This window comes from Lepidochelys olivacea (genome assembly GCF_965140295.1).
Source record: "Lepidochelys olivacea isolate rLepOli2 genome assembly, chromosome: 4".
Classification (NCBI taxonomy): Eukaryota; Metazoa; Chordata; order Testudines; family Cheloniidae; genus Lepidochelys; species Lepidochelys olivacea.
The window spans coordinates 98,983,587-99,008,170 of NC_140414.1; the positions used below are offsets into that span (position 1 = coordinate 98,983,587).

At 39.0% G+C, this 24,584-nt stretch overlaps 1 protein-coding gene across 1 annotated transcript in view; it reads left to right on the plus strand.

Annotated features, from left to right (window-relative positions):
• The first annotated feature begins 977 nt into the window (after window positions 1-977).
• NFXL1 (nuclear transcription factor, X-box binding like 1) overlaps window positions 978-24,584 on the plus strand; it is an 87,510-nt gene continuing 63,903 nt past the window's right edge. Inside the window, exons 1-10 of the mRNA XM_084626357.1 lie at window positions 978-1,257; window positions 4,003-4,170; window positions 5,642-5,751; window positions 9,237-9,370; window positions 17,202-17,380; window positions 17,624-17,785; window positions 17,942-18,042; window positions 18,708-18,822; window positions 19,245-19,369; window positions 21,119-21,241. Coding sequence (XP_084482483.1) covers window positions 1,038-1,257; window positions 4,003-4,170; window positions 5,642-5,751; window positions 9,237-9,370; window positions 17,202-17,380; window positions 17,624-17,785; window positions 17,942-18,042; window positions 18,708-18,822; window positions 19,245-19,369; window positions 21,119-21,241 — 1,437 coding nt within the window. The 5' untranslated portion in view covers window positions 978-1,037. The remainder of the gene's footprint in view (window positions 1,258-4,002; window positions 4,171-5,641; window positions 5,752-9,236; window positions 9,371-17,201; window positions 17,381-17,623; window positions 17,786-17,941; window positions 18,043-18,707; window positions 18,823-19,244; window positions 19,370-21,118; window positions 21,242-24,584) is intronic.

Here is a 24,584-nt window from a genome sequence, read left to right on the forward strand (position 1 = left end):
AATGAAAAAAGCACAGAAACAGTTTCTTTACCTTGTCAAATCCTTTTTTTAAACTTTCCCTGTTTTTTAGTAGTTTACATTTAACACAGTAATGTATTATCTTTGCTTTATTATTTTTGTCTTTGCTGCTACCTGATTGTGTACTTCTGGTTCCAGATGAAGTGTGTGGTTGACCAGTCAGTTTATAACTCTGAGGTTCTACTGTAATATCTTTATGAGGGAATTTCAATAAAAAGTCAGCATTAGAAAAGTAAATACACATTAGTACTGAAAATACAAGCATGCTTACCAACCAAAGACATCTACTATTTACTTGCCAAGAGGTTATACATCTATTTTGCTAGTTATAGAAAACTAAAAATAAGAATCCAGTCAGGCCTCTTTACAAGATGATCCTTTGTTAGTCATAACCTAAAGTAAGTTAAGAACAACAAAAACAAATGAATATTATATACTATGCACACTGAGTTCTAGCATTTGATCCTAATTATGAGAGGTCTTATGAGTTTAGTTTATAAAGTGTAATTAAAAAGATGTAATAGCGCCTGCTAATTTGCACTAACTAAGAGACCTATTATGACTGATTGAATTTTGCAAACTAGCAGGTAAATGAGCAATAAAAAAGGAAGGACAATAAATATCAATATAATTGGAACAGCCTAGTTTGGACTCAATTATTTATTAAAGAACACAAACAAAAACACCCCGACACTGTTAAATTACAGTTGACCTTGCTACGTGCAACACCATAAAAGATGAGTAAGGTAACCATGCCCCAGAGCTGCGATCATGTCTCCTGCCTTCCCCCCTAGCTGAACCGCCTCCGGCTTAACCTCGATGAGGGGCAGCCCCTAAAGAACTGGTCGGATCATGCTCGGGCCGGCCGGCGGCTCAGCCAGGGCGGGGCCTCCGGCGAGCGGAAGGGGCGGAGCTTCGGGCGGAAGGGGAGGGGCTAATCTCCCGCTGCTGGCGCTGCCCGGATAGAGGAGGGGAGGAGCCGGGCGGAGAAGGGGTCTGCTCGGTGCCTGGCCAGAGGGATGGAGGCGGCGTGGCGCCAGGCCGGCCGGGGCAGGGGGCGAGCCCGGGCCAGCGGCCAGGCCGGGATCGGGCTCTGTGCCCGCGGGGGAGCTAACGGCGGCGCCGCCCGGCCCGGGTCCGGGTCCGGGTCCGGCCGGGGGAGAGGAGGAGGAGGCGGCGGCAGCAGCACTCCCTGTATCCCGCTCACCGGCAGCGGCAGCAGCTCCCTGGGAGCCAGAGGTGAGTATTCTCCCGGGGCGGCGCAGCCGGGGGAGGCAGACGCCGGGCTGGACTCTCCGGCAGGCTCCACGGGGCGCCCTGAGCCGCTGGCGGCCCCCGCTTGTAGGGCAGCGGCAGCATTGGCCGGCTGGGGCCAACGCAGAGGGGCTTCGTTAATAGCGGGGGGCGCAGCCTGAAGCCCCAGCCACGCAAGCCAGAGGTAGCCGACAGCCCAGGGCTGCGGGTCGGGAGGCCTGAGTTAATTCCCGGCGCTGCCGGGGTGTCTCTGCCTTGCCCGCGCTGGTGAGCCTCCGCTCCCCTGAGTGGCGCTGTTGATTTCCCACCCTTCTGTGCGAGGGTCACAGCCTGCACCCTTGTAGTGATTGTTCCCAAACACGTAAGACATTGCAGCCAGCGAAGTCTAGTCTTGCCTCTGGTGGGGCTGCTCACCTGAATACGTGCTCCCCAGTGTGGGCAAGGGCCCCATAATCTGGCCCCTAGTTTCTGCCGCCGTTTCCTATTCGTAAAATGGAGATTATCAGTATCTCACAGGAGTATTGTGAATATACATTCTCTGTTTGTGAAATACTGAGCTGCTATGTTGATGAGGGGCATGGAAAAATTTGTAAATAAATATTTAACCCCTTAAGTTTAACAATCTGCTTTACCTTGTATTTAGCTGTGACACTCTGGTTACTTTCTCCAGACATGAATAAAAGCTCTGTGAATCTCAAAAAGTTGTTTCTTCTATCAATAGAAATTAGTCCAATAAAACACATTGCCTCACCCACCTTCTCTTTATTAGTAAACTCCTCTTTATTTACAGCAAGCTGAGTTAGGTCATGGTATAGTCTCCCAAGGAAAGCAAGGAAGACTTTTGTTAAGTCTAGTTTTAAAGCACTTATAAATACATTATAGGGAACAAACTGCACGTGGCATGGGGATGAAATGACTGGCCTAAGAAATCCTTTGCATCTCTAATTCTATAGTATCTGATCTTATGGTTACTATACTTTTATGTTGGACTCTTAACCAGTTTGTGATTTTATTAGTATTCATTTATATTATTGTAGTGCTTGGGAGCCCTAGTCATGGGCCGGGATTCCATTGTACTAGGTGCTATACAAACACAGAGCAGAAAGATGGTGCCTGCCCCAAAGAGATTACAATTTAAATATAAGTTAAGAGATAATAGATGGATACAGACAGTAGGGAGAGTACATATGAGCAGTGAAACAGTATTGGTTGACAGGATGGGCAGTGGGCTCAGTATATCAGCAGCCTAACCATTACCAAGCTTTTTGTATGCATCATGGCAGATGAGAGTTATGAAGGTGGATATGAGGTAGCTTTGCAGACAGTTATGGGGACCTAAGTTCCCTCTAAGCTGCACGGCCATGCAGCTGCCTATTAAGCCCTGTGCAGGGGTTCAGGGCTGCCAAGGGGAGAGGCGCTTCTCCCCCAGCATAGACATGCTGCGGCGGTGAGAGAGAGCTGGGGGAGGGGTCCTCTCTCCCCACTGTAGCCCCTGGGCAGCCTACACCCCAAACCGCTCATCCCTGGCCCCACCCCAGAGCCCTCATTCTCTTGCACCCTGAGCCCCTCTCTCACACACCGAACCCCTCAGCCCCAGCCCCACCACATGAATTTTATGTGCACCAATATGGAAGTGATGTGTGTCACATCACTTCCATATTGGTGCATATAACAAAATTCATTCCATACATGCATGGGAAAAATTAGAGGGACCACTGATGTGGACATCCTCCCAAGCAAGAAAGTATGGGGAAAGTATGGAAGTTCTTGTTTGAAAATTTAACAAGTGCCTGATGGAGGCTAGTATCATCGGTTGATCAAAGTTAAGAATCAACCTTTTGATACCAAATAAGGGATTAGTAGGGTAGGGATAGGTTGTGATGGGCTTTGAAAATGAAAGCAGGTAGTTTCTTTGCAGTAAAAAAGGGTGACCCAGTGGAGAGATGCAAAGACAAAGAGATGACATGGTCAAAGCAATGGGCTAGGAAAATTAACTTTATAGTAGCATTCTGAATGAATATAAGTGGCGCAAGATTGGAGAGAGACTAATAGTCTTAATAAATGCGAAGGAAGGAAGTGAGACTTTGCAGTAGAGTCCCAGCTGCAGATCCACTACATCCCGCTACATCATACTTGGTAGTCTAACAAATTATCTATTAAAATGACCATATGGAGGCTACTTAATGTTGTCAAATGAAGTGGTGGCATGGATCCATTACTGCAGTAGCGATGCAATGGACTGGTGAGAGAGCCCCAAAAGTCACAATTGTCAAAGTAATAGAAACAATTAAATGTACCTCCAAAGTTTCCGCAAAATAGCACAGATGCACTATTACAAACAGTTGTGAAATTTTATGTGCCTGACCCAACAAAAAGGAATAGTGTTTTTAATAGCCTTTAGGTAAAGCAGCAGTATGTACTGTCTAGCCAGCATACTTTGATAGGATGTGTGTGTTTGGTTAGATTAATATTTCTTTTGAAATAGTGATACTGGTGCATCAAATGCAATTAAGTACTCCCAAAACTGAACATTCATGCTGATGCACAGTATTTGGGGGGAGGAGAGGGAGGAGCCATATTTACTTGTCCTGCATTAGAAACACTAAAATGCTGAACTGGCTGTAAGGAGAGAATACTTATTGAGAACATTAAGTTTAAAAAAAAACTAAAAAGGACAGTGGAGTCTTCAGAATTTAATATGGCATTAAAATTAATGTATTTTTTATACAGAATTATCTTCTCAGAAGAAATTTGATGAAATTAAGAAGGCTAATCAAGCGGCAGCAAAAAAGTTTGTTGAAGACCAGTTTAGTTCCTCTTCTGAAGAAGATGAAGATAGCGAAGGAAAACATGGAAAGATATTGGCCAAAACATTCACAACTTATACTAATCAAACTGGTAAAATATTTTAATATATTGACATCTCTGTTTGTGGCATAAAAAAATTGGCAGCATTGTACGATCATCTTATATTTAAAAGCTTTGATAATTAGAGAGATAATTCTGATATTGTAATGTTCTTAACATACGATGTTAAGTACTTAATTTTCTGTGGTGGTCAAGATTGGTAGAAGATTTGTCACAGGGTATCTCTGTCACTACCTGGTGTGCTATGCTGTCTAGAATGTTTCTGTCACCTCACAGTTACAAACACTCCCAGGCTGTTTTCCTTTCACTACATGTATCTTTTATTCCTCTGCTTTTTTTAAATGCACAGAATATCACACAGGTATTGTGTAGCAGAAGCTTTCAATATAGCCTCCCTCCTTAGTACAGCTCACTCTCTGAGCTTCCCTTCTGAGCTCACCCTTGTTTCCTGTTCCTTCTATTTATATCCTCCCAATGATGTTGTCAGCCCAGTATTACCACCCAGGTGCTCATAATCCCACAACAGAAAGTGTTTAATTGTTCACAGCTGAGCTTGCAGTAGACTTCATACTGCAGCAATTGATAAGGATGCTGCTGCTAGCACCTTATCACAATTGCATATGCCACTTATACACCAGGCCAGCTAGTTGAGGAGAAAAGCTGGCTGATTAGGCAAAGGGGAAGAAAAGTCTCAGGTTTGCAAAACAAGGCTTCAGAACTGTGTGGTTTTTCATAGGTTTGTATTGTTTTGTTTTTGGAGAGAGGATACATGTAGGCATTTATTCTAACTCCTTATGCTGAATTGTTATAGCCCTGCAACTTGGGTAAGTTAGTCCCATGCATGGGAGATGTAGCATCTGGACCTTTCCGGTTCTTTAGTTCTTTCATGTCTACATTTTTGTTTTATTTGGTGGGGCAAGGGAAGTGGAATGGTAGTGGTGGAAGAGCTCCTGAAAATTGAAGGAGAGGAGATGACAGGAGTAACAGAGCAGAACTGGTCAGGCAGGGCTGTGTTTGGACTGGTAGGGTATGGATAGGTAGCAGCTGAGGAGTGGGAAGTGTGCCATCTGAGGCAGAAGTTGGCGAGGGGAGATGGGAGTAGCAACTTTGGTATACTTGCCACCACTTGATGGGGGGAAGAAGAGATCTGGTGAGATGCAGGTGAGGAAGAGGGCTGCAGGATTTAGCCATTTGGTCCCAAGAATTGAAATGAAACTAACTAAATCCCTGTGCACCTGCTGACTATTTATACTCAATTATATGCTGGGTGGACAGACTTGCCATCTTGATTAGTGTGATTTTTTTTTTTCCTTTCCTCTTCTAAGCTCAGTAAAACTCTAACGTGACATTTTCTTTGACTTGTGCTTGGAAATAATGCTACACAAATGAACATTTGATTATCTTTAAACGTGAGTGCTCATCTTTGGGTGCTCAGATATAAATAGAGGATCAAACACTGTTAATGGTCTTACAAGAAGGCTTTGTTTTTTGTGTATTAAAGATGGAGATGCAAGTGAACTAGAACGTACAAGACAATATGTGAATGAAGCATTTCAGTCTGGGGCTTTGACATGCTTGATTTGCATTGCTTCAGTTAAGAGAAACCAAGCTGTAAGTATTTTACAATAGTCTTCAAGGTATTAAACAGCTAAATTGCTTTTTATTAATATGTATCAAGCAAATGTTAAATATTTAAATATGAACACTTGCCTGACTTATTGGAGTGTTGAGGATTAATATGAAAGTTTCTAGGAGTGCTAAATACTACATAAAAATTATAGTTCACTTTCAGCTAACTGTCATGTTTGTGCAGTATCAAAACTTGTGCATACATAACTTGAAATCGTAGTGGTGAATTTTGGTTTTTGTTCTGTGAGGTTCCTGTCAAACCTGTGGTCATGGTACAGTATAAGTAAGCTTGACATAATTTGATTTTTATTTTAATATAATTTTGATGGATAATATCAATATTTTTAACTATTTACATTTTCACAGTTGTAGGAAATTAGGGGAGGGGAGTCAGACATTTAGCTAATAACATTGAGATTCAAAAAGGTAAAGCTTTATTACTGTTAAAATACAAATTGTCAATATGTCAAAACATACAAAATAAATAGCTTTAAAAGTTTTCAGGAGGTACATTTCTTAAATTTGTAAATTTTGATTACTATCTAGGGAAATATTTTTTTCATTGGTTTGTGTGTATAAAGATAAATTTATTTGATATTTATCAATAAAAACTTAGGCCTTTCAAGCCTAATTAGAAGGATCACATTTTTAAATTTTAGAAAGTCACAGATACAAAAAGCAGCAGCAATAGGGCCTACACTTCAAAAGGATACGGTTGTTGAATCTTGGTTAAGATATTGTTACAGTCCGCAATAGGGGAGTATCACAGTTGGATCATATAGTAAGGGGAACCAAAATTAAGCTACAGTATTGCAGAATGGGTCAGTAAGGTACAATGAGAGAACAATGTGGGATTTTGCTTGTCTGGGTTTTGAGATCTGCATGATTGAATAAATATAGCCAAAATGACTTCACGTCCCCTGACCCACGTCTTTTTCGTTTCATGCAGCCACATTTTTCCATAACCCAACATATCTCAAGCCAAATTTTACTCCCACTGAAGTCAGTGGAAAACTCCATTTAATTCAATAGGTTCATGATTGGGCCCATCATACTTCACTGTAGTAAATATTGTAAGGGGAAACAGACTGGCTATGCCCTTGGTTTGCAATAACAAATCTTGCTGCAAAAGAGGTAGTGTGCAGAAAAACTTTCCTTTTTTTTTTAAATGGTGGATAGTTGTTATACATACCTAATAAAACTGAAGATGTTAACTTGTTCACAGAAGTCTCATACAACACATGGTATGTGATTTTTATATTAGACCTTTTGGTTCTTACAAATGAAATGCATTTTTAATGTGTCAAGGCCAGGTTTTTTGTGTTTTTTTTTTAATTATTTTTTTAATTTGATTTGTCCTGTGACAGTTGACTTATAGATTCATAGATATTTAGGTCAGAAGGGACCATTATGATCATCTAGTCTGACCTCCTGCACAATGCAGGCCACAGAATTTCACCCACCACTCCTAAAAAAGACCTCACACCTATACCTGTGCTATTGAAGTCCTCAAATTGTAGTTTGAAGACCTCAAGGAGCAGAGAATCCTCCAGCAAGTGACCCGTGCCCCATGCTACAGAGGAAGGCGAAAAACCTCCAGGGCCTTCCAATCTGCCCTGGAGGAAAATTCCTTCCCGACCCCAAATATGGCGATCAGCTAAACCCTGAGCATATGGGCAAGATTCATCAGCCAGATACTACAGAAAATTCTTTCCCGGGTAACTTGGATCTTACCCCATCTAAAAACCCATCACAGGCCATTGGGACTTGACTTATGAGTAGACCTAAAATCATTTGGAAATTTAAATGAAAGTTGTTTGTGTTTTGTTGTTTTCATTTTTTTTAAATCAACACATTGTTACTCATCTTGGATCCTTAACTGTTTTTTCCATTGAGTATTTTAATTCAAATTTAGTAAACCTGTCAACTGTTTATAAATGTTAGTTTTGGAAATGAGCAATTGAGCTGTTAGTAACTTTTAGTGGGTCTGGGGTAACACACTTTTGACGTTGTCAGAAGATTGGAAATGTTTTCTCTCTTGCCTTTCACAAGCTAAACATAAAATAACCTGCTTCCATTTTAAAATGTCCAAGGGTAAATCCAGAGAAAAAGGAAATTCAGACTTAAATCTTCAGCTGTTTCACTTACCCCATTACGTCTGGTTCCTGCAACACACTGAATCTTTTAAGGTGTCTATGGAGATCATGGTAGTGAGCCTCCCATTCTGGGATGACGGACTCAGGTTTGTAGGGCTCATGCTACCGTGCTAAAAATGCCGTTGCAGCTTAGGCTCTGAGCCCTGGGGAGGGGGGTAGACTTCAGACCTAGAGCTCCAGCCCAAGCCATGACATCAAAGTGCTGCGTACACAGTTGGTTTTGTTTTGTTTTTTTAAGCACAGTAGAGCGAGCCTGGACTGGGAGACTTTCTGCCATGGGCTGTGTAGACATACCCTAAAGGGCGTCACATCATAAGTTAGACTATAAACTTGCAAACAAGGACATTTTAACTTAAAGGGCTGTGACATAGGTGTGTACAGACTTGCCTTCCTTGGGCATTGCACAAGATTTGCATACATACTTACGTATGTTCACAGACCCTGATTCACGTTTATGCACTGGAGGCTGTGTGCCTAAATTGGATGTATTTTTGTATATTTTTGCTTATAATATTGCTTTGAGATAATTTTCATAGTAATCTTTCAAATATCAGACTGACAGTACAAATTTATTCACCATTGAGGTGTTTTCATAACACCTTTTATGTGTTTATCCTGTTTGCAGGTTTCCAGTTCTCTTTTTAGACAAAGTATATTCCTTCACCACTCACCTTCTATTTCATCTTGTAGTGAAATCATAAAGCTACATTTATTCTATTTCACTTGATTCTCAACTGACGTACTGAGCATACGATAATGATTTCGCTTCAGGATCAGCAAAGAAATACAGCCAGGAGCAAGAACATACAACTTCAGTTATGGCAAGGAGAGCACAGAAGGAGACTGGCTGCAATAAATTACTAGTTTTGTTTTTTTTTTTTAAGTTTGTCAGTTATGAAAGTACCTGCTTTAAAAGGGATACTACATTTAAACTGACACTTCTGCATGAGTCTTTGGTTTATTATTTTTGCACGTAACACCTAAGATTAGAGAGGTAAAAAATGTTTTACTGTTTCTTTTGTGTAATTAGGCCCACATAAGCAACAGGAAAAACTTACACAGCAATAGAAGAGAGAACAACATTTTACAACAGTATGAAGCTGTAGTAGTAAAATCATCAAAATTGGCAGGTGAATACAGGAATACATGTAGTATATGAAACTAGTTTTACCTTTTTTTTTTTTTTTTTTTTTTTTTTTTTAATTGAATAGATTTAAAGTTGGTATCCCTTTTAGACACTGTTTTTTTTTTTTTCCATTCATTTAATCAGAAGCAAGCCTAATAGTCATTTCTTTTATGTTTATCTTTTAGGTCTGGAGCTGTTCTGGATGTTTCTGTATATTTCACATGCCATGTATCCAAAAGTGGGCTAAGGACAGCCTTTTTCTTATATCTTCTCCCTTGACAGATGATGATTTTGGGAAGAAAGATTATCCATGGCCTTGGTAAGCTTTGCATGTTACATTTAAAAAGATGCCTTGATTGAGGAGTAAGTGAGAACTGACTCACTTTAAAAAGTAACAGTACTTGTAACTGGAAAATGTGTACTCCATACTTGCTTTCACATTGTTCTGTGAATTTGTTTGAAGTTCACACTGGCACAGTTTGTGTTTAGGAAGCATTAAAAAAAAAAATCACTGCATTGAAATTTCAACATGTGAAGACAGTAACTTGACTGTTGTACAGATATCATGTTTTGCCCTCAGTTAAAATGTGGTTTTGATGGGTTTCCCCCCTGGTGTACCACCTGGAACTGGAGTACCACTAAGCCTTCCTGACCCACCAGTCTGGGCTCCTTTTTGCACTGTATTGCTGTGACAAGCTGCAAAGCCCTCTCCAGCCTGCACTTTCACCTGCATACACACAGATAGGGACACACCCAGCTCCTGTTACGCAACGGCTCTTTGACCGGCCCTTGCATGGGAAGGCTACAGCTAGGGAAACTACCAGCTTCTCAAGCATGCACCGACTCTGGAGTATAAACCCAAAATTATAGCATCTTGTGCTGCACAGGGAGCTGTACAGCAAAACTCATAAAATTCACTCTCTCCCTCTATGTGGAGAGGAATATGCAACAGCTTTTTGCCCTTGAGTTATGATTTCCACACATTGTTTTAGATAAAGCAAAAATAAGTTTAACTACAAAAGAGAGATTTTAAGCAACTTAAAAAAAACCCTGTGATTAAGCATAATAAAATACCATCTATTTAAATATTTTTGGATGTTTCCTACATTTTCACATATAGATTTCAATTAAAACACAAAATACAAAGTATACAGTACTTGCTTTATAGTTTTGATAAAATATATTGACCAATCACTCACAGATCTTGGGAGACAGGCCAGTCCTTGCTTACAGACAACCCCCCAACCTGAAGCAAATACTCACCAGCAACCACACAACAAAACCACTAAACCAGGAAGCTATCCTTGCAACAAAGCCCGTTGCCCACTGTGTCCACATATCTATTCAGGGAACACTATCATAGGGCCTAATCACATCAGCCACACTGTCAGAGGCTCGTTCATTTGCACATCTACCAATGTGATATATGCCATCATGTGCTATAATGCCCCTCTGCCATGTACATTGGCCAAACTGGACAATCTCTATGTAAAAGAATAAATGGACACATATCAGACGTCAAGAATTATAACATTCAAAAACCAGTTGGAGAACACTTCAATCTCTTTGGTCACTCGGCAATTCTTCAACAAAAAAACTTCAAAAACAGACTCCGAGAGACTGCTGCATTGGAATTAAATTGCAAACTGGATACAATTAACTTAGGCTTGAATAAAGACTGGGAGTGGATGGGTCATTACACAAAGTAAAACTCTTTACCCATGTTTATTCTCTCCCCTTTCCTCCTCCTCCTCCACTATTCCTCACATGTTCTTGTCAACTGCTGGAAATGGCTCACCTTGATTATCACTACAAAAGGTTCCCCCCCGCCACTCTCCTGCTGGTAATAGCTCACCTTACCATACACACTGTAACAAGAGTGATCAGGTAACACCCATTGTTTCATGTTCTCTGTGTATATAAAATCTCCCCACTGTATTTTCCACTGCATGTATCTGATGAAGTGATCTGTAGCTCACAAAAGCTTATGCTTAGATAAATTTGTTGGTCTCTCAGGTGCCACAAGTACTCCTTTTCTTTTTGCGGATACAGACTAACACGGCTGCTACTCTGAAACCAAGTATTTGCACTGTAAAACAACAAAAGAAATAGTATTTTTCAATTCACCTAATACAAGTAGTGTAGTGCAGTCTCTTTATCATGAAAGTTGAACTTAAAAATGTAGAATTATGTACAAAAAAATCTGCATTCAAAACCAAAACAAATAGAGCCTACAAGTCCACTTATTCCTGCTTCTTGTTCAGCCAGTCACTCAGACAAACAAGTTTGTTTACATTTGTAGGAGATAATGCTGCCTGCTTCTGATTTACAATGCCATGTGAAAGTGAGAACAGGTGTTTGCATGGCACCGTTGTAGCCGGCATTGCAAGATCAGGCTTGACAAAGGTCAGGCTTGACAAAGCCCTGGCTGGGATGATTTAATTGGGGATTGGTCCTGCTTTGAGCAGGGGGTTGGACTAGATGACCTCCTGAGGTCCCTTCCAACCCTGATATTCTATGATATTTGTGTGCCAGATGCGCTAAAGATTCATATGCCCCTTCATGCTTCAACCACCATTCCTAGAGACATGCATCCATGCTGATGACAGGTTCTGCTCATTAACCATCCAAAGCAGTGCGGACCAACACACCTTCATTTTCGCTATCTGAGTCAGATGCCACCAGCAGAAGGTTGATTTTTTTTTTGTTTGTTTTTTTTTGTGGTTCGGGTTCTGTAGTTTCTGTATCGGACTGTTGCTCTTTTGAGACTTCTGAAAGCATGTTCCACACCTCGTCCCTCTGATTTGGAAGTCACTTCAGATTCTTAAACCTGTGGTTGAGTGCTGTAGCTATTTCTGGAAATCTCACATTGGTACCTTCTTTGCATTTTGTCAAATCTGCAGTGAAAGTGTTCTTAAAATGAACATGTGCTGGGTCATCATCCAAGACTGCTATAACATGAAATATATGGCAGAATGTGGGTAAAACAGAGCAGGGGAAGACAATTCTCCCCCATGTAGTTCAGTCACAAATTTCATTAATGCATTTTTTTTTAATGAGCGTCAACAGCTACACATTTTTAGCATAAATACCTTGCAATGCCAGCTACAGCAGTGCCATGAGAATGCCTGTTCTCACTTTCTGGTGACGTTGTAAATAAGAGGGCTGCATTATCTCCTGTAAATGTAAACAAACATGTTTGTCTTAGCGATTGGCTGAACAAGAAGGAGGATTGAGTGGACTTGCAGGCTCTGAAGTTTTACATTGTTTTGCTTTTGAGTGCAGTTATGTAACAAAAAAAATTTATAAATTTGTAAGTTGCACTTTCACAATAGAGATTGAACTGTAGTACTGGTATGAAGTGAATTGAAAAATACTATCTTTATCGTATCTACAGTGCAAATATTTCTAATAAAAACAATATACACTTTGATTTCAATTACAACACAGTACAATATATGTGAAAATGTAGAAAAACATCCAAAGTATTTAATAAATTTCAATTGGTATTCTGTTTAACAGTGCAGTTAAAACTGTGATTAAAACTGTGATTAATCGTGATTAATTTTTTTCATTAATCACGTGAGTTAGCTGCGATTAATCGACAGTCCTAATTTTAAGTGATTATAAGGGATAGCAAACAGATCAAAGCTGATTTTCTAGTCAATAAACAACACAAACTAAGCTTAATATACTAAATAAATTGCATATGAATAGCAGATTCTCACTGTAAGAGATGATAGAAGCAGGCTGCAGATTCTTAGGGGGCAAGTTGCGCTAGCTTACAGCTTGGAATCCCCAGGTGTTCTATTCACAGGCCAAAAATCCCTTTAGCCTGGCTCCAGCACTTCCATCAGTTCAGTCTTTGTTCCTCAGGTATTTCCAGGAATCTTCTTGTGTGGGGAGTGAAGAACCCCAGTTGATGTCACTTCCTGCCTTATGCAAAAAGAAAAGGCGTACTTGTGGCACCTTACAGACTAACCAATTTATTTGGGCATAAGCTTTCATGAGCTACAGCTCACTTCATCGGATGCATACTGTGGAAAGTTTAGAAGATCTTATTTATATAGCTTTTGGATAGGGCAGGAATCCTTTGTTTCAAAGCTTGGTTCCCAGACTGGTCTGTAGGAAAACACTGATATCCCAAGATGGAGTCTAGAGACTAGAGTCTAGAGTAATGGTCTCATTACATGTCCTTGCAGAGTCCTAGCAGCCATTCTCGGAGGCTGTCTCTAGTGGTCTCAGGAAGACGCCCCAAGTGGGAGATAAGCTTCTCCTAAGGCCTATTGTTTTCCTAATGGCCTATTCCCCACCCACTGGCTAGACTGAAAGCATCTTGTCTAATGGGAGTTTCCCAGGTGTAACTACATTTTGAAATACAGAGACATAGTCAATATTCATAACTTCAGATACAAAAATGATACAGGTATACAAATAGGATGATGATATGATAGAATCATAGAAATATAAAACTGGAAGGGACCTCAAGAGGTCATATAGTCCAGTCCCCTGCACTCAGAGCAGGACTAAGTATTGTCTAGACCATTCTTGACAAGTGTTTGTGCAACCTGCTCTTAAAAATCCCAAAGGATGGAGATTCCACAACCTCCCTAGGCAATTTATTCCAGTGCTTAACCACTCTGCCAGAAGTTTTTCCTAACGTAAAACCTTAACCGCTCTTGCTGCAATTTTAGCCCATTGCTTCTCGTCCTATCCTCAGAGGTTAAGAACAACAATTCTTCTCCCTCCTCCTTGTAACAACCTTTTATGTACTTGAAAACTGTTATTGTGTCCCCTCTCAGTCTTCTCTTGGCCAGACTAAACAAACCCAATTTTTTCAATCTTCCCTCATAGGTCATGTTTTCTAGACCTTTAATCATTTTCGTTGCTCTTCTCTGGACTTTCTCCAGTTTGTCCACATCTTTCCTGAAATGCGGCGCCCAGAACTTGACATAATACTCCAATCGAGGCATAATCAGTGCGGAGTAGAGCGGAAGAATTATTTCTTGTCTTGCTTACAATATTCCTGCTATTATATCCCAGAATGATGTTTGCTTTTTTGGAACTGTGTTACACTGTTGACTCATATTTAGCTTGCGGTCCACTATGACCCCCAGATCCCTTTCCGCAGTACTCCTTCCTAGGCAGTCATTTCCCATTTTGTATGTGTGCAACTGATCGTCCTTCCTAAATGGAGTACTTTGCATTTGTCTTTATTGAATTTCATCCTATTTACTTCAGACGATTTCTCCAGTTTGTCCAGATCATTTTGAATTTTAATCCTATCCTCCAAGCATTTTTAATCCCTCCCATCTTGGTATCGCCTGCAAACTTTATAAGTGTACTCTCTATGCCATTATCTAAATCATTGATGAAGATATTGAACAGACCCAGAACCGATCCCTGCGGCACCACACTCGTTATGCCCTTCTACCATGACTGTGAACCACTGATAACTACTCTCTGGAAACAATTTTCCAACCAGTTATGCACCCACCTTATAGTAGCTCCATCTAGGTTGCTTTTCTGTTTATGAGAAGGTCATGTGAGAGAGTATCAAAAGCCTTACTAAAATCAAGATATGCCACATCTACTGCTTCCATATTATCCACAAGGCTTGTTACCGTGTCAAAGAAAGCTAGTAGGTTGGTTTGACACTATTTGTTCTTGAGAAATCCATGGTGACTGTTACTTATCACCTCATTATCTTCTAAGTGTTTGCAAATTGATTTCTTAATTATTTGCTCCATTATCTTTCCGGGTACAGAAGTTAAGGTGACGGGTCTGTAGTTTCCTGGGTTGTCCTTATTTCCCTTTTTATAGATGGGCACTATATTTGCCCTTTTCCAGTCTTCTGGAATGTCTCCTGTCTTCCATGACTTTTCAAAGATAATTGCTTATGGCTCAGATATCTCCTCAGTCAGCTACTTGAGTATTCTAGGATGCATTTTATCAGGCCCTGGTGATTTGTAGACATCTAACTTGTCTAAGTAATTTTTGACTTGTTCTTTCCCTATTTTAGACTCTGATCCTACCTCATTTTCACTGGCATTCAGTATGTTAGACGTCCAATCGCCACCAAGCTTCTTGGTGAAAACTGAAACAAAGAAGTCATTAAGCATCTCTGCTATTTCCACATTTTCTGTTGTCTTTCTCCCGTCGTTGAGTGCCCAGCCTACTCTGTCCTTGGTTTTCCTCTTGCTTCTAATGTATTTGTAGAATGTTTTCTTGTTACTCTTTATGTCCCTAGCTAGTTTGATCTCATTTTGTGCCTTGGCCTTTCTAATTTTGTCCCTACATGCTTGTGTTATTTGTTTATATTCATCCTTTGTAATTTGACCGAGTTTCCACTTTTTGTAGGACTCTTTTCAGTTTGATCATTGAAGATCTCCTGATTAAGCCAGGGTGATCTCTTGCCATACTTCTTATCTTTCCTATGCAGTGGGATAGTTTGCTCTTATGCCCTTAATAATGTCTCTCTGAAAAACTGCCAACTGTCTTCAATTGTTTTTCCCCTTAGACTTGCTTCTCATGGGCTCTCCACAGTGGGAGGGGCTCTCCCCTCAGTGGGCTCTCCCCAGGCGAACTCCCAGTCAAACTCCCTCTGTAATTTATAGCCCTTGTGGTTGTGAATTGTCATTGGTCCCTGAGTCTACCGATACATTTCAAGGACTGATTACAGCAAGTCCCAGCTGTAACTTGAAATCTCTTGTAGACCTATATTTTTAATGTATTAGCATTGCTAAGTTTTTATTTGAATATCTTAGGAGTCTAGTCCAGTAAGAGTTCCCAGTTTTTAATGTCACTATTCGTGGTCCTATGCAGAGGAAGTAATAATTTTGTTACAGGTACTGTTTTGGAATAAAATTGTAGTATTTGGATATTACTTGAGGTGTAAAATATTATTCTCAAGGTTTGCTATACTAAATGCTCTCAAGTCTTACACTTTTTCATGGAAAAGGTATGGTGGAGCTGGGAGCATGAAGAATTTGTTATGGTGAAATTGTGCATTTAAAAATTAGTATGTAGCAGCCACCCTGGTGTATTATAAATTTAACTATATCATTAACTAAAACAGTTGTAGAAAAGCAGTGTGGGTTGATTTTAAATCAGCAAGTAGAAAGCCTCAATTTGAATAATTGATTTTAATCAACTTTTCCATTTGTACTTCAATTATCTTCTAAAGAAAGGTGTGTTCTCATTGGTTAACATAACCATTAAAACATAGAATCCTAGAAGTGTAGGACCTGAAGGGACCTCAATAGGTCAACACATTGATTTACAATTAAATAGAGCCTTTACACTATATTTCACACATCTTTTTGCTACCTAGGGGGGTACACTATAACTATATACATCTATTTAAGCAGTTACATAGTTTAATACTTTCAGAGTCTTAATTGTACATTTTGGTATGTTAGAAAATAGTGAATGACTTATTGCTTTATTAACTTTTGGCTCATGATTTGTATCAAGCAGCATTAGGGTGGTAACTGGAATTTAATTAAACACACAACAGCATATAACATTTTATTTTTATTAAACAAAAGCTTAAATATTTTTTGGATACATGTGCTTATCAAAATATATTTCACATTTACAACTATATGAATTCATTGACTGTAGTTAAGCACTCAGTTCGGTTAATAAAACTGATTATTTCTGTTTAGCCTGGGAAGATTTTTCAAATATGCCTAAGTGGAAGTGACTGGACTGTAAATTCCTGAAATGAGACAAACTCCTAAGTTACTTAAGCTGACCTGTTGTGCCATATTTGTAAAGCTTAACCTCAAATGTTAGATGTGTTTTCTCTGATACTTTGAGTCAAAGGCTGCTTTTCTATATAAAGTTTCTGATAGAAGCTAATTTCATCATATTTTTTTTATTTAAATGTTTTAAGAGATTATAAATTTAGGCCTTAACGTATTTTATATTACACTTATATTTTAAACAGCTTTATTTTTTAAACAAAATTATTTAAATATCAAAATAAAAAAATCTAAATAAAATGATTGTATGTATGACTTTTAAAAAAAAATCATACAGCTTTTTTTCAGGGTGGACAAAAATCTGTGTAGTTGATAACATCAGTGTTGCTTTGCCGAATAGAATTAGTAAAACTGTCCTTTTTCTTTTCTTGCCCATATCAGTCCAAAATGTAGGTTTGAGTACAAACGTTCTGAAACTCCCACTAGATACTACTGCTACTGTGGGAAGGTAGAAGATCCAGAGTTGGACCCATGGCTGGTACCTCACTCATGTGGCCAAGTATGTGAGAGGGAATTTAAACCTCCATGTGGACATAAGTGCCTACTGCTCTGTCACCCAGGTAAGTCCTTTCTATGCTATTGATTAACTGTTCACAATTAGTCATGAAAACTATCATGCTTAAAATCACTTATGACACTGGACTTAAAACTTTAATAAATAGGAGAGAGTGAATATTTTTGGGAAATTGCATTATTAAAAGTTATAAGTAAAAGTTATTGAACGCTAATAAAAGGAGAATAAAATGAGTTATGGAGCTAGTGATGAAATGTTAATTTTATTGTTTCCTTTTAACCATTCTCAGGTCCTTGTCCTCCTTGCCCAAAGATGGTAACAATAGCCTGTTACTGTAAGAAGGCTAAACCAGTGCCGAGAAGGTGCAGTACCAAAGAATGGTCATGTCAGCTGCCATGTGGTCGAAAACTGCCATGTGGACAGCACAGTTGTGAGAACCCTTGTCACCCAGGTAGACCTGATCTTCTTAATTGTTCAGAGAGTAGTTTTGCATTAGTTACGAAGAGTTGAAGCTTGCCTGTATGAACTAATTAAAAGGAAAAAATTATTGTAATTCTTCTCCCTCTGTCACCTCACAATTAAGTCTATATTAATCACTTATTTTTAGGAGATTGTCAGTCTTGCCCACGAGTCAGTAAACAAAGGTGTGTCTGTGGTAGACAAATAACAGAAAGACTTTGTGCATGTCCATTTTGGCAGTGTGAGCAGGTATGTTTCAGAAGTCTCTTTGTATTGTCTTTATCTTAAAGAAAATGGGCTACTTCCTATATTGGAAAATTGAAAAGTGTTACCTGTTAAGAGTTTATTATTATTTAATTTTTAAGGTACGTGGTTTTTAAACATACACACGCAAATCTAAGCAGCGGTCATTTGAAGACGAATACATTACATGGGTCCAATTCACTCTTGACATTAGTATTCACAGCTTTGACTATGTTGGAATTCTGCATGCTTATGACAGTAGTAAACTTTACTTTCAGTCCCCATCATTTTGAGTAACTTTTAGATTCTTTTGAGAGAAACTTCTGTTGCCATCTTAAGCAAGTATGAAACACAGCTTAGTATGTGCTCTAGTGCTTTGTTTGTTTACTAGTAGCAACTATGAAAAGCTTAATCAATTCAATATTTGTGGCTCAGAGCTACAACTGACACTGTAGATCGTAAAAACCTTAAATTGAAGGAAAGCAAAAGATGAGTGCTCTCATAAGACAGCGCAGAACCTCTGATTTTAATTTGTAGCTTAAGTCTACTTTTAAAGCTCAGGGAAAAAACTCCCTTCTCCTTCACAATCCCATTGGGTTTTGTGTCCTTTTATCTTGTTAAATTGCTCACTGTCAGCTGTTGAGGTATTATAGTTTTATTTTTTCTTTAAGGTATGTGGGAGAACTTTGCCTTGTGGTAATCACACATGTGAACAAGTTTGTCACTCTGGTCCCTGTGGCGAATGTCCTCGATCTGGGAAAAGGCCCTGTCCGTGTGAGAAATCAAGTAAGGATTTTTTTTCTCTCATTGAAGCACATCTGTTTGCTGTAATAGGATTCAAACATTCCCCAACTAGTATGAATTTACAGGAGAATGTTGTAGCTCAGGTTTATAAATGTTTTTTACGGTAGTGATGGTCAACGGCTTACTTCTGCAGTGCAGTTACTTAGCAGGTTCCAATAAGCAATGAAAGCTGCAAGTTTTATGTAACTTTCTTGCTTGATTCTTTACAAGTTTGATATTACTTAATTTAACTATGATTTTATGATAGAGGTACTAACTTAATTCAATATATTTGTATATATTTTCTGTAGAGTTTCTTTAAAAATGAGAGGGTGAAGCTAGAAAATACAAGTCAAATTGTCAACTGCATATCTAGATGTATCTTTGTGTTTTCTTTAGTACATGTACTGTCTTTTTTCTTTTAGTGTTTTTTTTGCCCTGTACGGAAGATGTACCTACTTGTGGAGATAGTTGTGACAAAGTTCTTGAATGTGGAATCCATAGGTGTTCGCAGCGTTGTCATCGAGGTCCCTGTGAAATTTGTAGACAGGTTAGTTTTAATCTCTTCCAGCATGTGACTTTTAAATACTTTGTAACTCTAATAAAGGTTTTTTGCCTCCTAAGAATCTGGCATATCTGTCACTAAAAGCACCCATCTAAGACAAGATTCTTGGGGTAAATGTGTTCAGAAAAATGCATTACACCCTGTCTTGACCTAACCAGTTTCTAAAGGCCATGTTAAAGGCAAGTTTGAACTGGTAGTTGAGCAAACTTAACTGGAAGTCCCTGTGTGGGTAATGTACATCTTCCACCATAAGAAAAGGAATATAGGCTACTAACATTGCTAAAGTGATGCTGAGAACTTTTTTAGGCCAAAATTTTAAAATATGTGGGTGGCGAAAAGGCTTTATTTTTTGTAAGTTTCCAGTATTGAATTCTTTTTTTAGGCATTCCTTGGGAGTGTTAACCCAAATAAAATTTTTCCCAAGACATGAGAATGTAGAAGTCAAACTGACTTCTTATTTTAGTCCAAGCTGAGTTAAATGTGAAAAACGAGCTGCATAAAAGACACAAGTTAATAAAATGAATTTTTTTTAAAACTAGCTATTCGTAATAGTAAAGTTTTATTTAACATGACTGAGAGGAAGGACTGTCTAGTGGTTAGGGCATTGGCTTGAGTACTAGGGACCCAGGTTCAGTTCCCTGCTCCACCACTGACTTTGTGCAAGTCACTTAGTCTGTCTGCCTCAATTTCCTATCTGTAAATTGTGAATAATAGTATTACCCTGGAGGCTTGTGAGGATGAATACATGAAAAGATTGTGAGGTGCTCAGATACTATAGTAATGGAGGCTATATAAGTACCTAAGATGTATGTTCGTTGTCCCTTTTATTTTTGGCACAACCTGGAGATCTGTGGTTCTGTTTAGAATTCTAGTGATAAGTTGGCTTGAAAACACTTTATGGCAATTTGGAAGGAGGTTTCCCTCCAACTTGCCATTGAAGGCATGCCTTCCCAACAACTGTACTGTCTATGATGAGGCTAATTGGACATGGCTCACTCAGAGCCACTTGGCATTGCTTCTGGTCTAGCAGAAGCACATGAGTTGAGGGCATTCCAAGGGACTAATTTACCCTCCCTTGATGTGTGTGTGTGCAGCACTACAGCTCAGAGAGCATGGAAGTGATTTGTGTATTGAGCTCAGTGCCATAGTTCTGTGCATGGCATTTTGCTGCAACTAGAGACCATAAGGCCCACATTGTGGCTTTCAAAGAATATTCAGTTCTGCCTCTTAGTCATAGATGATTATGTTGAATTGCATTCCTTGAATTAAGCTTAAAAGTCGTGGCATCGGGAAAGAATCTGTTGGGACTATATCCTCTGTTTGGGTGCTGGGGTCTTTCACTCTGTCCTTTTATGCATGGAATGCTCTCTCAATTGATCTACTCCCCATCCTCTTTCCATTATCGCCTTCAGATAAACTCAGCTACAATGCCTGTGGGATACTAGCTAATGTATGGTAGTTGGAAAGAGGGTCAGATAAGCTTGTTTATTTAATTTATACATAAACTGTGTATATTTGTATCCGCTTTCCTCACATCTTTGAGTCATTTGTCTTTTTGGGTTGTAAGCTGAGCAGAGACAGTGTCCTTATATGTTTCTATGGTGCCTAACATAATGCAGTCTCTGGGTGATACTGTAATAAAATTAGTCAGTTTGCCTTATGGTTCTTAGTAGAAAACTCTTTTTAGCTTCCAACTATAATGTTGTCATTTTTCTCCCCTCCCCCCCACCCCAGGAAGTTGAAAAGCAGTGTCGTTGTGGAAAGCATACTAAACGCATGCCGTGTCATAAACCGTATCTGTGTGAGACAAAGTGTACTAAAATTCGTGATTGCCAGAAGCACCAATGTAAGAGAAAGGTGAGTGTTAAAATGTGTATTAACAGTACACTTACACAGCAATCATTAAAGTTCTAAATGTGACTCTTTCAGTTTTTGGTCCAATTTTATATTCTTGTTGTACAAATGTAGCATTGCATCAACATACCTTTGTTTTACATTTGGAAGGCTTTCTTTCAACTGTAAGGGCTAGCTAATTAATAAATAAAAGCTCAATCTGCAGCATAGGGTAGTTTCTGTGGCAAATTCCAAAACCGAAGAACACAGGTTGCTTTAGCTATGCTGCTGGGAATATATTTTGATATTAACTATCTCCGTTTTTCTGAAATAACTTTCCCCTTCTATTTCAGCATATGTTTTTGAAGGTTTAAATTGACGGTAAAGTTGTTCAAAAGTCTCAGAACATCTATAGCCTTTGCAAAAAGTTTCTCTTGTTGACCTGAGGGGCTAATTTGTTGGCAAGTTGTCTTTAGAGGGTACCTAGTAGATTTTTGCAGCTTACTCAGCTTTAAGGGAGCTAGTCACCAAGTAGATCAGCTTTTGCTTTCATTGGGACTTCAGTGCCTAAACTACCTTTTGTGACTTAAAAAATCTTCATCTAAATGTTAATAGAAATAATATCCTTCCCACCTCCCCCACAAGCCTCTTTGAATATTAAAGAACAGGGTAGCAGCCTATCTAAACCTCAACCCAGCTGTATTCCTTTTGTTAACATAAAGGAAGAGCTCATGTCTGAAAAGAATGAGGGGCGTGTGTGTAGTGAAAGTGTACAGCATACTTAATGATTTTTCTTTTGTAGTGTATCTCTCGGCTCTTTTGTAACATGTTAGTAGGTACAGAATGTGTACCTAGCCCACCAATATTAAAATCTATAAGAACACCAGCAGTGCTGGTGTTATAGATTTTAATATTGGTGGGTAAAATACACATTTAGTAATGAAATGGTCAGAGATCATTCAGAGAATTTTATTTGTTTACAATTTTAGTGTGGTTTAGGTATTAGGAAGCTTCACAATGGAAAAAATCTACAGTATGAGTTGAATAGTATGCTCATGTGGCAGCATTACCACAAAAATTTGCTGTAGAAGTTTTAGTCTGTGCTCAACTCTGAAAAAATTTCATATCTAGTAAACTTAAACATGAAAACTCCCAAATTATAATCATTGTTGCAGTTGGAGTACACTTTTATACATCAGATCATCCATTAGAGAGATTCATAGCTCCTGACATTTGTGTTCAGGGTATGCGGGTGCGGCACTAAGTGGCTGTACTAGAATTTGATTATAAAAATCAGTTTAGGCAGTCCGTTTCTCAAAATTCTCCTTTCTTATATTTGCTATATGTAGATCCATGAGGCCAAATTAAATATGCATAGAAGCATAATTTCCAGTTTTGTATGTAGAGAGAGCACTAATAGTCAGTCAAGAGGCTCCAAGTTGCTTTTTGCTTGATTATTGCTTGCTTCATTATTATAACTAAAACTCCCAATGTTCCTCTGTATGCCAAGGCAAACACCTCAGCCCAAATGGGAACTGACTCTTTTTAAAGATTTGACTGCTGCAAATAAGTGTAACTCTACCCCCATTGTATCATTCATATTTGGAAAGAGCAACATTCAGAAGTGGAACCTGAGGAAAGCTGTAAGGGGTCTGAAATTGTATCTTTTCCTGTTCATTGTTTGTTCTTTGTCATCCTTAAAAATGTCCTTGAATGCAGTAAGGGAGCCATAGGATATTAGAGAGGAGAAGAAGCAGTCTTTATTTTTCTCCCTTTTTTGGTAGCTTGCCTGTCAGATGTCCTCAGAAATCTCAGTTGACGCAACCAGTCATTTTTAACGAAAATGACCAGATTGACTGTGTGTTTGAGTTGTGTGGGTGAATTTCTGGCTTGATTTTGGTTTATGGGTTTCTTTTCAGCAGTCTTAGTAGTAGTATTGTAGTATCCAGAATCTTTGAGGTGTTAGACAAACATAGGAAGGTGGAGTTTCTGACTCGGAGTCTACAAGCTGGTGTTTGTTTTGTTTTTTTTATTTCAAGCACACTTATTTTAATGATGGTCTGCTGAGCAAAATTACTGTCTGCACTGCTATTTTATGCTATACAAAGGCTGCCTCAGACACTTCAAAACTTTTTTCTAACACTTGAAATATAAGGGGTTAATTCCTCTTTTTATTGAAGGACCGGAATAATGTCACAAAAAGTTGTCATCTGAGCTGCAGCCTTCCCCTTCCTTCATTCTCCCAATGAAGAGGAGATAAGATGCTGAGTCTTTACTTCTAATGTAAAAGACAAACAACCTTCATTCCTCAAAGTAAAAGAAAAATTTTAAGATTATCTATATGCATCATAAATGACGAAGGTACAGACATTTTTCAGCTCTGCAGTTCAGTTTTAAAAACTAGACTAGACAAAGCACAAGTAAATGTATTGTAAGGAGCAATCTTGAATTTTCAGTGGGGTAGACTAGGTGACCTAGTAATTCTCTTCTTTCTCTAAAGACGAAGAACAAGAAATGTTGTAGTTAGCAGGGAGTTCCAGTTCCTTTGGGCCCTTTTCCTACCTTTGACTAGTTATCCTCTAAATGTTAAAAGTAAATATTTCAGAAATAGAAGAGGTATTTTAGTATTGACATTTTTTAAGATGATGTGGGTGGGAGAACATGGAACAGCTAATGTATACCAATTACACATTTGGGTATTTGAGCCCAATTAAAAAGAGATCCGTCAGGCAAAATTTGAAAAATCTTTTTCATTTGAGTTACTTTTTAAAAATTTGGATTTGTCACACTGAGGTAAAGAGAACTGGTTTTTAGTTTTGACTAAAAGAAAAGGAGTACTTGTGGCACCTTAGAGACTAACCAATTTATTTGAGCATGAGCTTTCGTGAGCTACAGCTCACTTCATCGGATGCATTCTGCAGTTTCCACGGTATGCATCCGATGAAGTGAGCTGTAGCTCACGAAAGCTCATGCTCAAATAAATTGGTTAGTCTCTAAGGTGCCACAAGTCCTCCTTTTCTTTTTGCGAATACAGACTAACACGGCTGTTACTCTGAAACCTCTTAGTTTTGACTGGCACACTCTTGAAGCATTTTAAAAATTTCGGTACAGTGAAGAGAACAAAGAGTTGCCATTTTTCAGTTGAACAAAAAAAAAAAGCCCAAGTTCCTTTTGCTAATCCCTATCCGTTCTTTCTTCAGTTCTTTCACAGGGGGAGCGATTTCTGTCTCCTACCCTGGAGTCCATTCACTTGTTCTGCTTGATACATGTGTGCTGGGCAGAACGGATAGTATTACACACTTGAGAATAAGCACCGTGAATGGACCACAAATCCCACAGGAGTGTAAGCAGTATTCCCATGCTGCAG